Source organism: Hemibagrus wyckioides, linkage group LG22 (genome assembly GCF_019097595.1).
Source record: "Hemibagrus wyckioides isolate EC202008001 linkage group LG22, SWU_Hwy_1.0, whole genome shotgun sequence".
NCBI lineage: Eukaryota > Metazoa > Chordata > Actinopteri > Siluriformes > Bagridae > Hemibagrus > Hemibagrus wyckioides.
In genome coordinates, this window is record NC_080731.1 from 11,964,060 (window position 1) to 11,979,757 (window position 15,698).

Genomic DNA, 15,698 nt, shown 5'->3' on the forward strand with positions numbered 1-15,698 from the left:
GAGAAGGGGGGAGGAGTGTGACAGAGGTAGGTAGTGTATGTGTCTATGTGTGTGTGTGTGTGTGTGTGTGTGTGCACGTACAGAGGTGCAGTAGTCTCACAGGCCTGCATCGGACAAGGGAGCACTGAAATGTTTCCGTTTGGACAAACACAGAAGAGCTTCAAGGAAAGCTGTAATGTGAATGCTATGCATTTGTTTCTTGTTTTGCTGTACTGGCAAGGTGTGAACACAAGTAAAGTATATGTATCTATATTAAGACTGAGGAAGGTTGTTTAGCTTTTGTGTCTGATGCTATGACCTTCTAAATTTAGTAGGTTAAAAGTATGTGAACTGATATGTCTACATGATGATATTTTTGACACAATACCTTGGATTCATTAATCTACAACTGATTATGAAATATGAATGACATTGAAGTGAATCTGTAACATCTTGCCCTTTTGTGTGTCATTTTTTAAATAAAGAGACCACCTTCTCTCCAGTGACCGATGATGCTATTACATCACGAAGGACTATAGTACATAAAGGTAAACTGGATTTATTATGTTCTATGCACTTATTTAGCTCTATCATCTACATTTGACTTAAACATTAAGTATTTACTAAGTAATTAAATTGTATATATTTTTATATTTAGCATAGAAAATGGTATTAAATGTTAATTGTCATTCATTATTGTTGTTGTTGCTCTCTAGATATGTATTTTGCTCTGTAATCTTTCAACACACAGGTCAAAGTCATGTCATTGTTCAAGAAGTTGAAATCCTGAAACCCCAAAGTGTAGAGCTTTTGTGTAACCTGACTGACATCCCAAGTAAACCCTCAAACATAACCGGCTTCTGGAGAAAAGATGCCGATAAAATTGAAAACTCCCAACAAACTATTTACAGGCACGATGAACAGTATATCCTTAAAAAGATGTAAGTATGAATTCGATTAACTCTTTCAACTGAAAGCTTCTGGGTAATTTATTATATTAACCAATGTAATCACATCATTATGAACTCATTTATTGTTTTGAGGACTGTTTCAGGTGGTTGTAACAGTGATTTAGGATACTAAATGTTGTACATAAAGTATATAAATTCAAAGAGAGAAAGCTTTTAGCTTATATCATTGTACTTGGTGTTTAATAACTTCTGCAAGCAGAGTAGAACAACAGCATACCACATGCTTTTATGACACAAAAGAACATATAAAACATAATAAATAACTTTTATTTTTAAATCTCAACCATTGCACATTTAAAGGTTTTCTAAGTATACAGTTATTATACCCAGTTACCCAGCAGACAGCATTCTCCTGATATAATACACACTTTTTAGATTAGACAGAACTGCCCTATATTTGAAGTGATCAATACCAGTTATATATTATCACACTATATAATTTTTTTCAGCTTTAACATCCAGGCCAGTGATCTAGGAAATTACTCATGTATCTTCAGCTATTTGGGAAAAGAGAAACAAGCTACTTTTGTTTTAAAAGGTATGTGTTGAAAAAGCAAACTTCACATTGAAAACCTAACACTATTTAACCTTGAGTTACCTCTTCTTAAATCAGAATTGGAATGTAGGACCAAGCAAATACTCTGTTACTGACCAGTGTGTTGAATCAGTTACATTATTCAAAGAAAATCTGTTAATGTTAATGTTACAGTGTGCATAACTGCTGTGAACAACATGTGAATTTAATAAAACTAATAATATTTTGAACTGTGTTTGGTTTGAGTAGTGCCTGCGATTAAAGACAAGCGAGACAGGCCTATAGTGAGCTATGTTGGAGATACAGTTGTACTGGAGTGTGGCATCAAGCGCACACCCAACACCTGGGAATGGTACAAAACCAATGGCAGTGAAAAGGTAAAGTTGTACATTTACGTTAGTTCTCTATAAGCAAATATAGGTTGGTTGAAAAGTTTTGTACAATATTCAACACTGTACAATAACCTAGACTCAGTTTTAAATAACAAACTGGATACACAAATACCTGTATGGTTAAAGAATAGAATCTCATTTTAAGGAAAATTTTGGATTAGATTCATTCAGCTCTAATGATTAGGCTACACTCAAGGATATGCAGCAAAAACTTTCACACATACAGCTTGGTAAATATTAGATAGAACATGTGTGGGGTTAATTTAACTTAGTAAGATTAGTTGTTCATTTAAACCAACCCAAATGGGTTTACACTGACCCATATACTGTTTTCATTTTATATGGTATCTAGACAATGGTATAAAAATGAAACAGAATATGAACTTAATTTTCTTACACACAAGGTAATACTTAATTTAAATATTAGTCCCCTTAATCTTTTCCTGTCTTAGTAAAACATTTTTATGTATGCAGTAAATTATATTTTACTCAAATAAACTCTATATTTTTTAAAAGCAATATACCTAATAAAATTCTGCTCAAATAAATGAAATAATTATTTGAAACATACATGCATGTGCATAGTCTTGTACGTAATGCAGGTCTAATGCATACTTTAAATATTTAATGTATTTGACTTTTGAATTTCAAGACATTTCAAGTTTCCTGAGTATGAAATACATATCACACTTTTGCCCACAGACAGCTGGCTTTACATTCCACAACATTTTCAACTATTTTCCATGGAGCAATTTCAATCAGTCAATGTGTTAATAAAGACAGATGGAATTAGATGTATTTCAATATCTGCAGATGTTAAATTTCACACCTTATTTTGATACCCTTCTTTTAGAAAGTTGTCCTCAATAATAATTGAGAGGTCATCTGTTATCTGTTATACTATAGTAAGTATTGAAGAAATCATGAACAAATCAAAAATGATTAATATGTATATCTCTTACTCAGGGGCTTATCAATGCCACTTCTGATCCCACGCACTACAAGATCATCTTAGCCAAAAATATCACCAAGCTGACCTTGATGAACTTGACTGAGGAAGATTCGGGTAAATACATGTGCAGTGCAGTTTTCGACATCAAACCCAGTGATTCGCAGTTGATCCTCAAAGTTCTGTCCTTCTCTGAGCCGCTCAAGCCTTTCGTGGCTATAGCTGTTGAAGTCGCCATCCTCGTCACTCTCATCCTGCTCTATGAGAGACAGAGTCAGAAAAAGAAAGGTCCTGTTGGAACCACAGGTAGGCTAAAGAGATAAAGTGTGTTCAATTAACAGAAAACTATATGCCTGAACAAATATTGTCTTCTCTCAACTTTACAGAGAACGGACTGTATGAACATACATTGTAAGTATATCTAATGACTGCATATAGCTTTCTGTTTAACACAATAATATCTTTGTAGATGTCTGGAGCTTTCATGTTGAACATTTCTAAACATCTTTCTATGCACTTTCAATAAAGCAAATAAAAATATCCCATTTGTGCAGTTTCACAGATGGAAATGTTGATTTTTTGTGAATTATGTGCTTCCAAATGTCAAACCTTTAATATTATAATAATAATAAATAATAATTTAACTAAAACCTGATAAAAAAAATTCCAGGACTATGTTTCCTGAAGGTGTTATAGCACAGAGATCATTATTTGATCATAGAGCAGTGAGCAAATTAAACACACTTTCTCTACCAGGTATTAAGTGACCAGATGAAATAATATTTTATATAAATCCCGGTATCATAATAACCTGGCTGATGATGCCAAATTTAAACAAGACACCTATATAAAATTTATATCGAACACTAAATCATATATTCACTTCATGAGTTTGTTGAAGGTCTTAGAAAGTGTGCACATGCACTGGTATCCTGGAACAGGAAGCACATTTCTAATGGGTGCCTTAAAATTCTGTAAAAACTAACCTTCTAATGCTAATCCATAGCATATAGCATCTATAGCTAATCTATAGTATGTGTAGCTGTTTGAGGCTTGGAAATGTGTGTATGCTGCGTGTCTCGTCTACACATTATTCAAATGATATTACTTGTCTATGATAGGACGCAGGAGGAGAACACCATGGAGGATGGAGAGACCACAACCAGGCAGAGAAAAGTGGAGCACTAACACAGCTGTTTCATTCATTAGTAAACATGGTGTTTGAAATTATCCAAAACATTCAGTATACTTAAGCTACATAAAACTTTCATATTATTAAAGTTATAAGAACAAGAAAAGAACATATCCTCTGGAAGAAATGTGGGTGCTACATTTATAACAGTGTATATAAACTTAACACTGTGTACATAAATCAAGAACTCTATGTTTGAATCTCATGAGCAATACTACAACTTATTACAGCAATATTAAAGTGTATATGAATCATAAATAATAAACAGAAGCCGAGATTATAAATTTTTGTCCTGATGTTTTCTCTCTGTAATGTGAAGTTTATGGTGTTTGCCTTAAGTCTAATCTAGAATAACTCCACAACTTTCCAGGTTGGATAAAGATGATCTCTGAAGCATTTAGGTTGTGCATGTTGTTTTAAATGACGGTTGTAATGTCTGAAGTGAAGTGACACATTACTAGAATAAAAGTCAAAAGAGCAAATGCTGTTCAAATGCTCAAAATGTAGACGGCCTGAGAAAGGGCAATAACCCACCTCTCCAAACCTATTACATATATGTTTATAGGTTTTAAAATATTATTCATGTTTTTAAATTACATTAAATATAAACGATAATCCAAACCCAGTCATTACATTACACTGATTTATTTATTGTGAACATTGAAATTGCACAGGTCTCAATTTCAAACAACAGCTGCAACACACAGTGGCATATTATATTATATTTAATTTTTTATTAGGAAAAATTCCACCATATTTCCACACCCTTGATTTAATTTATGGCTTGTTCAGCAGAAACTGTACAAGAAGCTTAAACACGTCATCATTCCAGCCGATCACGTCTCCATCCGTAACCTTGTCGTACAGGCGCAGGCTTTCTGTGCCCCAGCACAGGTTCTTACGTGGGTTGTTAGGAACGGAAAATGAACTCAGGGCCAGTGTGTTGAGCTGATAGCAGAAAAAAGAAAAGTACGGGCCATCTGTGATCACAGCCTGGGACACAAATGGCCTGCTCACGTCCTGTTCACTCCAAAAGCCTAGAGAGGAAAGGAGTATGAAGCGTTAAGCATATGATTTTCATGCTGTTGGGCCTTGATCAGGTCAATATTATTCTCATTAATGTCAAGAAGTCAAAAAACCTAATGAAAGCTTATAAAAATTCAAGGCCTGGAACCCAGAGAGAATAATTAGAAGAAAGAGAAATCATGTTTTATTTCCCCTGTCAATCACAGTCACTCCAGCTAATCATGGGGTCTAGGAGCTCATGTTTGTATAAGAAGGTAGACCTGAGCTGAGCTTACTTCTGAGTATATTACACTGCCCTATGAGTAGCATTTTGAAAAGAAGTGGTTGGCTGGTTTTATGTGTCTGGAGTGTACTAGCATCCACATGTGGCTGTCATATGATAGGTGAGAGCTGGCTTGTGGGTGGGAACTGGCAGGTGGTAAGTCATTTCCTGTACACTGGGATGATTAGAAGCCTGGTCTCACTCATTACTGTCACTGGTTTTATGATCGCTTGTTAAAAAAGGTTCATTTAACAACTGCATTCAACAATTCAATTAAACTTGTATGCCACTGACTGTAATCAATGTCTGACAAATCTTATTCATTTATTTATTTTTACACATCATGCTATAATAGAAGGATTAGTCTATAGACATTCACACCTTCACAAGGGTATATGTAGAAAAATAAATTGCTCTAAATGATTTACTACATTGTAAAAACGGTGTTTGAAATAAACATAAGAGTTAGGTCCTGATATTACATGTACTTTTTTAACATGAAAGCTGATATGATGGTTCTGATGATGATGATGATACAAAGACTTCAATTCCCATAATTGCAACATCAAAATGAATGCAGTGTAATAAGAAGTACAAGTGCTATATAAACTCACCTTGATACATGGCCTGTGCTCCTGTCCAGGCAAAGAGGCTCGCAATAGCGTTGGCCCTCAAAAACACTTCAATGTGTTCAGAGAGGTTTTTCTTTATCAGTTTGTCCCTGCGGAAACGATCGGGGACCATGTGGAACTGTGTGTGACCATAGCAGCATGGGTCTTGCAGTTTAGCACCTATGATGCAGGTTAAAAAAACAGTTATAAGACGGTTGCACAGTTTGGCACAACACTGACACAAAATCATCACAAAATCATACCCACATTCTCTAAAAACCTGAGACTACACTAAAAAAATTGGTATTGTCTCTTTATCTAAAAACTGAATGTTTTCAGAATAGGTTTTCATAACTGAAATATTTACGATTAAGAAAGTATAAGTTCAATATCTTATTTTAAATATTTAGTATTTAAGATTCTGCACTATTTCTAGGTTTGAATGTGTGATATTGACCATTAACTGCTTTGTACAAAAGGTCAGATGCCAAATCTCTTCTACTGAACCATGTGTTCACATGACAGTGTGATGGATTTGATCTAAAATGGATTATAACTGACACAGAACATTTTTCACAAACCTGTGGAGTCTATGCCACTGGCACTTAAGTGAAAAGGGGATGTACCAAATATAAATATTTCATGTTGTTGTCAGTAATACGATTTCTAAAGAAGTCTGTTGTATGAACATTATATACACAAATATATACAAATCCATCTTGTCATTGTATATGATCGTTGAAGGCATACACACCTGTAGAGATATTATTGTCATACTGTCTTCGGAACAAAGGGAGGCAATCAGGAGCTAACTGGATTTCTGGCACTTCAGCAGCTACATCTGTCTCAAGTGGCACAAACTACGGAAAGAGATTCACCGAATCTTTGTTTCATATACAGCTGATCTTACGTTGCATGTGTGCTGTAGAATTTGACACTGAGTTAAGTGAGTGCAGAGAAAACCTGTACCTCAGGTAGCTGCTGCCTGATGCGTATCTGGCTGTGAGGTCGGTCATCAATCTGGAACCTCTGTGGCTCGACTCTGCCACGCCGGTGTCCTCTTGGAATAGTCCTCTCTCCGTTCAACCAGTAAAAGTTGACATGAGGAGACTGATCTGTAATCAGACCAACCCCAGTATCTCAGTACACTACTGGATGTAAGAGATTCATAAAGCATGTTGATGTTTACGGAGACTTACCTAAATTAGACAGTTGGAGCACAGGATTTCTGCTGGCCAAAGAGGCAATAAGCCCAGACACAGCGTTCATCAAAAAGGGTGAAACAAACTGTTCCTGCTCTCTATAAATGAATGTCCTGCCTTTCTTCATGTACCAGTGCTCCTGCAGGAGGGCATCAGACACTGTGGAGCGCAGCTCAGAAAGCGCAGCGTCCTCTATCTCACCATTACTCAACTTCTCCGGAAGACCTGGTAGATACGCCGTCTTGGTGAAATGCTGGTACCATTTATCCGCTCCTATAGCCGGGGTCTGAGGATGAACCACGTATTTCATGCGTTGGATGCGGGTGAGAGCTCTGATCTTTTCCTGTGGCTCGAATGTCCGTACTTGGTCGAAGAACTCAAGTAACACTCGCTTTTTAGCTGATTTACTCTTAGCTGTCCGAGACGGTAAAATCGGTGGATATAACGGGTTCGCTTCTGCACTTTTAACTTGGACATTTCTGGTGCAGATCACACGCGACGTCTGCCTTGATAAAAACAACTGCAAGGGCGATCTACTGCAAGTCGCCATGTTTTTTTTTTATCCCATGCAGCTCGATAGTTCTTCTTCTTCTTCCAGTTTTAACGCTGGTTGGCAAACCTAATATCTGCTGCATTGTCGCCACCAACTGGACTGGCATATTAATTACAGCGATTGACCGTGAAGAACTTTCACTGCATTGCCAAAGGTTTTGAGACACCCCTCCAAATTATTGAACTCATGTGTTGTTTTTCAGGGGTTGGGCTCGGTCCCTTAGTTCCAGTGAAAGGAACTCATAATGCTTCAGCATACCAAGACATTTTGGACAATTTCATGTTCTCAACAGTTTGGGGATGACCCCTTCCTGTTCCAACATGACTGTACACACCAGTGCACAAAGCAAGGTCCATAAAGACATGGATGAGTGAGTTTGGTGTGGAGGAACTTGGTAGTTAGGATAGAACACCTTTGGAATGAATTAGAGCGGAGACTGAGAGCCATTCCAAAATTGCCTTTATGTGCACATGAATGTAATATAGAGTTGGCCCATCCTTTGCAGCTATAACAGCTTCATCTCTTTTTTTTCTTTTTTTTTTCATCTCTTTTTTTTTACCATTTCTCTACAAGCACCTGTGAGGTCAGAGACTGATCTTGGACGTGAAGGTCTGGCTCACAGTCTCCGCTCTAATTCATCCCAAAGATGTTCTGTCAGGATGAGGTCAGGACTCTGTAAAGTTACTCCACACTAAACTGTTGAGCTCCTCAGATTTTCACAGAAAACAGTCTCTAGAATGTACATAGAATGGTGTGAAAAACAGCACAAATGAGAATTACCCGACCAGTTTGATCTTACAAAAATGCTTCAGTAAACTAAACAACTAGTGAGTATAAAAGCATCTCCAAATGTATATGTCAGACCTTGAGGCAAATGGGCAACATTTAACTACAGCAAATAATTAAACCATTGAGTTTCACTCCCATCAGCCAAAAACAGGAAACCAAAATTACAGTGAGCAAACAGAAACTGCACAGTTAAAGACTGGATAAATTCATCCCCTCTGATGAATCTTAATTTCTGCTGGTCAGAATTTGGCCTCCATTGACCCAACCTGCCTTGTGTCAACACTTTATATGGTGGTGGAGGTGCAATGGTGTGGTGGAATGTTTTAATGTTTTCTTGGTGCACAGTGGATCAGCATTGAGGATAGTCTATCTGAGTGTTATTGCTGACCATGTGTATTTTTCTATCGCCACAGTGATCCCATCTAATAATGCCTACCTCCAGCATGACAATTCACGATGCCGTGATGCCTAGTCATCAGATCTGAATTTAGCAGAGCACCATTTGGGATAAAGAATATTACAGAGATACTTCCCAAAACGTTGACTGGTTTATATGAGATTTTATATTTAAAATGGAATGAAATAAATCGGTATAACAATTCTCTAAATATTAACTAAACAGTAAAGAAATGGAATCTTCCTTTTCTTTCAGGGTGTCTCAGGTTTCTTTCAGGCGGTGGTGGCTCAAGTGGTTAAGGCTCTGGGTCGTTGACCGGAAGATCGGGGGTTGAAGCCCCAGCATCGCCACTATTGGGCCCTTGAGCAAGGCCCTTAACCCTCTCTGCTCTAAGGGTGCAGTATCATGTCTGATATGCGAAGAAAGAATTTCACTGTGCTGTAATGTATATGTGACAAATAAAGGCTATTTCAGTTAATATAAATAAATTAAAATCCATGAATTAATACAACATTCCACCATTTTTTGAAACGCTTTATTAAACCTTCAAATAACAAACAGGCAATGTTATCTTTCCATTGTTAAACACATTAACAATAAATTAATAAGCAGCATATAATAAACAAAATAATACTAAAATAAATAAATAAATAAACTAAACATTATACACAAATTAAATGACATTTCCGGGAATCCCTGTATGTTGACAGAAGTTTAGAGAGTTTTAAGGCACTCTTCCACTCCTTCCAAAACTCAAGGTTGACCAGGAACCTTTGCCTCAATGTCACATGACGTCGCTCTAACTGCGCATGCGTGCACGGTGGTCTGCGAACCGGAGTGAGACGCGTTTAAAGTCTGCAATGATCCTGCGCGCTGTTATACAGAGACCTGTCCTCTCTTTACCTTTTGTGTATAATTTGCTACGACGTGCTATAACGATCCAGGTGTTTATATAAACGCATATATACACGCTTACTATTTCCGGTTTACTTTCCGTTGATTTTTGTAGGAAGTCTTCAGACTGAGACCCTGAGTGTGTTAGCAGTTATAGCTCGTAATGTTACACAGTATCAGAGTGTTGTTTACCTCTGTGTGTGTGTGTGGTGTGTGTGTGTGTTGTGTGTGTGTGTGTTGTGTGTGTTGTGTGTGTGTGTGTGTCTCAGAGCCTCTGCCTCTCTTCACACAAGGATGAGGTTCACCTGGCGAAGGAAGCCAGCAAGAAATATGGAAGTCCTGCTCCGACCATATTTTCTAAAATAATTGACAAATCTATCCCTGCAGACATAATTTATGAAGATAACAAGGTAACTTCAGTTTTTAATGAACAATTCCGTGTGCCAGAATGTATAAATTAATTATTTATAATGCTATTTATACGAAACAATAGTTCAGAAATCCTGTACATGTTTATCAACCTAAAGCTTTTAAGGTCAACAAGCAAATGTGAAAACTTTTCAATATTGGCACGTTTGCACCCGTGCAGGTAAATGCCCTTGGTGAGGTAGAAAATCGACAAATGGTCTTATCTTATCCTCTTGCCACACCGTCTCAATGTTTCCCTACATACACTATATTGGGAAAAGTTTTGGGACACCCCTCCTAATCATTGAATTCAGGGTTTGGGCTCGGCCCCTTAGTTCCAGTGAAAGGAACTCTTAATGCTTCATTTTGGACAATTTCATGCTCCCAACTTAGTGGGAACAGTTTTCTTCCTGTTCCAACATGACTGCGCATCAGTGCACAAAGCAAGGTCCATAAAGACATGGATGAGCGACTTTGGTGTGGAGGAACTTGACTGGCCTGCACAGAGTCCTGACCTCAACCTGATAGAACACCTTTGTGATGAATTGAATGGAGACTGCAGAAAGGGGTCTTCCCCAAACTATTCCCACAAAGTTGGGAGCATGAAATTGTCCAAAATGTCTTGGTGTGCTGAAGCATTAAGAGTTCCTTTCACTGGAACTTAGGGGCCGAGTCCCAACCCCTGAAAAACAACACCTGAGTTCAATGATATGGAGGGGTGTCCCAAAACTTTTGGCAATATAAGTGTATTTCCTTGTGCTTTTCTCTTTCTGTGCACACAATCAAGCATTCACACAGCAAAGTAATCCACACAGACATGGGGAGATACCAGACTCTATACAGATAGTGACCTGTGTTTGGGATTGAACCAGGGCCACCACTTTGCCACTCTAATGTGAAAACAAACTTTACTCTTTAGGATCATCTGATTCTCATTTCTTAATCTTTCACTGCATTTTGTCTTCTATTCCGAATTTTCAACAAATTTTATTTACCTTCTTTTATTTTAATTGTGTCACATTTGCAGCTGCGTGGTGTTCAGAAAACGTTGTTCACCTTAAATGTATGATAGCCAACCAGTATTTGGATAGACTGGTCATCTGTGCTGTCTAAATGATTTGCAACATTTTTACATATACCTGTTACTGTTTTACATTTGGCAATGGCGGTATTTTCATATTTATTGAAGCCATGTTATTTCCTCTTCTTCGATTCTTAATCCTCAGATAATGTACTGCTGTAATATCTGTAATATCTCTTTCAGTGTTTAGCATTTCGTGACATCAGTCCCCAGGCTCCTGTGCATTTCTTGATTATTCCAAAAACTGCTATCCCAAGGATAAGTGAAGCTCATGATGATGATGCACCGGTTTGTCTATGCTCTATTTATTTATTTATTTTTTCATTTTGTGGCATCAATCACTCTGAAGACATCCGTGTTTTGACTTTTTTTATATTTTTTTATTTGTTTCAGCTTCTTGGACATCTCTTGGTAGTAGCAAAAAACCTGGCAAAGAAAGAAGGCTTAAGTGATGGGTACAGATTAGGTATGTTTGTAGTATTGAGCATAACCAATTATTTTTTACATATTTTGTATGTTTTAGAATAATTCTAATGTTAATTTTTTAAATTTGTGGCCTATATAATGTTAACAGACTATATTTTTCTCTTTCAGTCATAAATGATGGGAAACATGGGGCCCAGTCTGTGTATCACCTGCATGTTCATGTCCTTGGAGGGAGACAGATGCAATGGCCTCCAGGATAGATGACTATTTTTTCACTATTTACTAGTGTTTCCCCATGAAGAGAATATACATATATTCAATTTTAATAAATGTAAATCTAGTTACAAAATATAAACAAAGAAAAAAAAACATAGATAACACAGCATAACACAGTAATAATAAAGTAAATACATTTTTGAAAATGGGAATGGTGGATTGGAGAATAATGGATTATGGTTACTAAATATTTCTAATTTTATTTTTAATTTCTTTTCACTTTATGATTTCTAAATTGTATGGACACTGTTAACATGTGATGTAACTTCACTGCTTAATAGTTAATATTATCATGAAAGTTGCTATTGGTGCATTATATGTCACTCCACAAGTCTAAACTGCAAAAAGTCATTTTACCCTGACCTAGTTTTCTCTGCCATTAAACCTTCACCAAGCTAGCCCTGGTGCTCAGCCATTTTCTCCGGTCCTTGAACCCCATACAAGGCCACTGTGCCAACTAATTCATTATTAATAATCTTGATGACTGCAGATGTATAATGATATTAAGGCATTTGACCCTCAGCTTCCTCTGATTTCAAGTATTCTACAACACTTCAGCTCTCGTTTCCCAAGTAATGTTATTATTGTATATTATTTAATACATTATTTTTTTTGGCTTCTTCAGCATGTACTCATGAGGCAATAATACAGCACAGAAATGATCAGCTGAGGTGTACAAGTCTACAGTAGCTCAAGGCCCAGTAGTAGCTCCATTTACAGTGCTGGACTGGCAGGTATAAGAACTATGAGAATTCCTCTAACTCCAGTTAAAACCACCCAAACCCTTAGTTAATAAATCTGGGCAAAAATGTGTTATTAAACTCTTAGTCAGGAGTAAGAATTAATAATTAATCCTAGGAGTAAATCTTTAGCCTGGAGTATGACAGTGACGCCCCATTTCCTTGTTAAGGGCCTCAAAAGTGCACAAGAATTAATTCACTATAATACCTATTCTGAATTCACCATTAAAAAATATTGATTGGTTTCTGAGTAGAAATACTGAATCATAATTCAAGAATTATTCTCCTGAGATACCATGGTTTGACTCTTTGGATCTACTTGATCCATTCTGATGCCCTGCTTATGCTTGGAGTCTCATCATTTGGAGGCTGCTCACTACTGTTGAGGATGATGCCACATGTACAACCTGTCTACTTGTACTAGAGTCTACTTGTTGACCATGGAGGTGGGTTTGGATTGCTGTTGCTGCGGTCAGTTTTGCACTCAGGTTTTTGTCATTGAATATTTGATGGCTTTGGCAGGAAGAAATTTGTGTTATACTGAATTCAGACATTCTGCTGGTTACACATTTGCACTTGACTACATAGTGTGCAGCTATAAAAAAAACCCCAATTATTTTCACTTGCACTGTCTGGTGTCACTCAGATGACGATGGGTGTAGGAGGAAAGTCTGTTTTTTCTCAAGGTTTCTTCCTCATATCCTCTCATGGATGATTTCTTTTTTCTTTTTCTCCTAACTCTGGCTTGCTAGATAAATATACATTTTTATTTGGAATTTTTATATTCCTGTAAAGCTGTTTTGTGACACTGTTAAACAATATTCAAATAAAATGTAATTAAACTGAAGACGATTGCATGCAATTGCAAAGCCACTGTTTGTTGAATATTTGAAGTTTTATTATACTTTAAATAGATTTTTGTGTTAAGGATTACAATCACAACTACAGCCAGGGTTATTCAGCACACAGCTTTTACCACTGACTCTTCTCTTATAGCCACTGTTTGTAGTTTGAGTAGGAAAAGTACATTATGCCATTATTTTTGCTTTAAATGCTACAACATTACTGCTTCATTATATCCCACATATACAGAAAACATTCTTATGAATGAAAATACATTTCAATTCATGTCCAGTATCCAACATAAATGTTAAAGATATAGTTATATAATGCAAAACTGAGTATCTTGTTTGAGTCCATGATGATGTGCATGTCCCTTGAATTTTTTTGTTTGTTTGTTTTGTTTTATTTTTGCAGTGGATATATAAAAAATCCACTGATACATGAAAGAAATCATTAATAAAGATATTTCTGTGGAAATCACATGACTACGATGAATCTTGAATTGATGTATGGTGTGTTCCACAAGATTTTAAATAACCCTGATCACATAACCTGATATCCACAAAGCTACTGAAGCATTCTTCTAAAGAAGCATACTGTTCTAGCCTGATAATAGAAAGATCTAGGAAAATCCCCAGGGACCACTGTTGCTGCATACTGACAGTGTAGTAATTGTGACGTGCAATAAAGTCGGATTATGACCAACTTTCTTGATATATTCTAGTACAATAGACACATATTTATGAAACAATCTTCCTACAGTGGGATTTTGTCTTAAAATGTAAAAGTATCATTAGTTAAATCAAAGTGTAGTACAAATGTAAACATATCTGTTCACACACCTTTAACCTACTTCATTTAGGTCATAGCATCAGATACTAAAATTAAACATCCTTCCTCAGCCTTAATGTCAACAGAATAAAGGGTTTGAAGCTCACTTTGTATTTTGTCATTTCATAAGGATTAAGGGTACCATCATTTTTGTCCAAGCCAGTTTCATTAGTTTGTTTTTTGTTTTTAAATGCTTCTGTTTAACCACAATTCAAAAGCAATATCTGATTTTCATCAGTCAATTTTCAGTAAAATTTTATTTATTATTACTTTTGTCAGGTTTAAGTTATTTCAGTGACCATTATGGGTTTGTCTTTCTTTAATGGAAGGGTACCAACAATTTTGTCCATGTGTGTATATTTATCAGGACAGCTTTGGATTGCACTTTATTTCCCTTCTCCGCCTTGCACCTTATCTCCTGATAAGACCTTGTGTTTTGCACAACCCGGTCATTGTAAATGAACAGTAAGATACAACGATCAGATGTAACATTATGAGCAGTGAGAGGTGAAGTGAATAACACTGATTATCTCCTCATCATGGCACCTGTTAGTGGGTGGGATATATTAGGCAGCAAGTGAACATTTTGTCCTCAAAGGTGATGTGTTAGAAGCAGGAAAAATGGGCAAGCGTAAAGATTTGAGCGAGTTTGACAAGGGCCAAATTACAACTGGATCAGAGCATCTCCAAAACTGCAGTTCTTGTGTGGTGTTTCTGGTCTGTAGTGGTCAGTATCCATCAAAAGCGGTCCAAAGACGGAACAGTGGTAAACCGGCGACAGGGTCATGGGTAGCCAAGGCTCAGTGATGCACCTGGGGAGAGAAGGCTGGCCCGTGTGATCCGATCCAACAGACAAACTACTGTTGCTCAAACTGCTGAAGAAGTTAATGCTGGTTCTGATAGAAAAGTGTCAGAATACACAGTGCATCACAGTTTGTTGTATATGGGGCTACATAGTCGCAGAGCAGTCAATGAATCACGTGGATGGCTGGGTGCGTGTGCATTGCTTACCTGGGGAACACATGGCACCAGGATGCACTAAGGGAAGAAGTGTCATGCTTTGGGCAATGTTCTGCTGGGAAACCTTCGGTCTTGCCATCCATGTGGATGTTATTTTGACACGTACCAATTACTTAAGCATTGGTCCAGATCGTGTACACCCTTTCAAGGAAACAGCATTCCCTGATTGCTGTGGCCTCATTCAGCAGAATAATGTGCTGTGCCTCAAAGCAAAAATGGCTCAGGATTGGTTTGATGAGCACAACAGCGGGTTTGTGGTATTGACTTAGCCTCCAAATTCCCCAGATCTCAGTCTAATGGAACATCTGTGGACAGACAAGT

The 15,698-nt window shown here is 37.1% G+C and overlaps 3 protein-coding genes across 3 annotated transcripts; 2 read left to right on the plus strand and 1 right to left on the minus strand.

The window, feature by feature from the left end:
• Positions 1–77: 77 nt before the first annotated feature.
• Positions 78–4,308, plus strand: emb (embigin). Its single transcript, XM_058374307.1, has 8 exons — positions 78–232; positions 465–527; positions 731–920; positions 1,400–1,488; positions 1,735–1,862; positions 2,844–3,132; positions 3,213–3,237; positions 3,948–4,308. The coding sequence occupies exons 1-8, from the start codon at positions 130–132 to the stop codon at positions 4,012–4,014; spliced, it is 954 nt and encodes a 317-aa protein (XP_058230290.1). The 5' UTR covers positions 78–129; the 3' UTR covers positions 4,015–4,308.
• A 339-nt stretch (positions 4,309–4,647) lies between these two features.
• mrps30 (mitochondrial ribosomal protein S30) lies at positions 4,648–7,687 on the minus strand. Its single transcript, XM_058374306.1, is given in 5 exon segments — positions 4,648–5,055; positions 5,921–6,097; positions 6,672–6,777; positions 6,887–7,032; positions 7,117–7,687. Coding segments are annotated over 5 exon segments (1,260 nt in total). The 3' UTR covers positions 4,648–4,795.
• Positions 7,688–9,642: 1,955 nt separating this feature from the next.
• Positions 9,643–14,001, plus strand: hint2 (histidine triad nucleotide binding protein 2). The gene is made up of 5 exons (XM_058375663.1): positions 9,643–9,802; positions 10,022–10,162; positions 11,425–11,529; positions 11,635–11,707; positions 11,836–14,001. Exons 1-5 carry the CDS (start codon positions 9,668–9,670, stop codon positions 11,925–11,927), a joined length of 546 nt encoding a protein of 181 aa, XP_058231646.1. The 5' UTR covers positions 9,643–9,667; the 3' UTR covers positions 11,928–14,001.
• Positions 14,002–15,698: the final 1,697 nt, after the last annotated feature.

Coding starts and splice junctions, on each gene's coding strand:
- hint2 (XM_058375663.1), top strand. CDS start 9,668: ATGCGTGCACGGTGGTCTGCGAACCGGAGTGAGACGCGTTTAAAGTCT. Junction 11,530..11,634: donor CTCATGATGATGATGCACCG/GTTTGTCTATGC, acceptor TATTTGTTTCAG/CTTCTTGGACATCTCTTGGT. Junction 11,708..11,835: donor AAGTGATGGGTACAGATTAG/GTATGTTTGTAG, acceptor TTTCTCTTTCAG/TCATAAATGATGGGAAACAT.
- emb (XM_058374307.1), top strand. CDS start 130: ATGTTTCCGTTTGGACAAACACAGAAGAGCTTCAAGGAAAGCTGTAAT. Junction 921..1,399: donor CAGTATATCCTTAAAAAGAT/GTAAGTATGAAT, acceptor AATTTTTTTCAG/CTTTAACATCCAGGCCAGTG. Junction 1,489..1,734: donor AGCTACTTTTGTTTTAAAAG/GTATGTGTTGAA, acceptor TGGTTTGAGTAG/TGCCTGCGATTAAAGACAAG.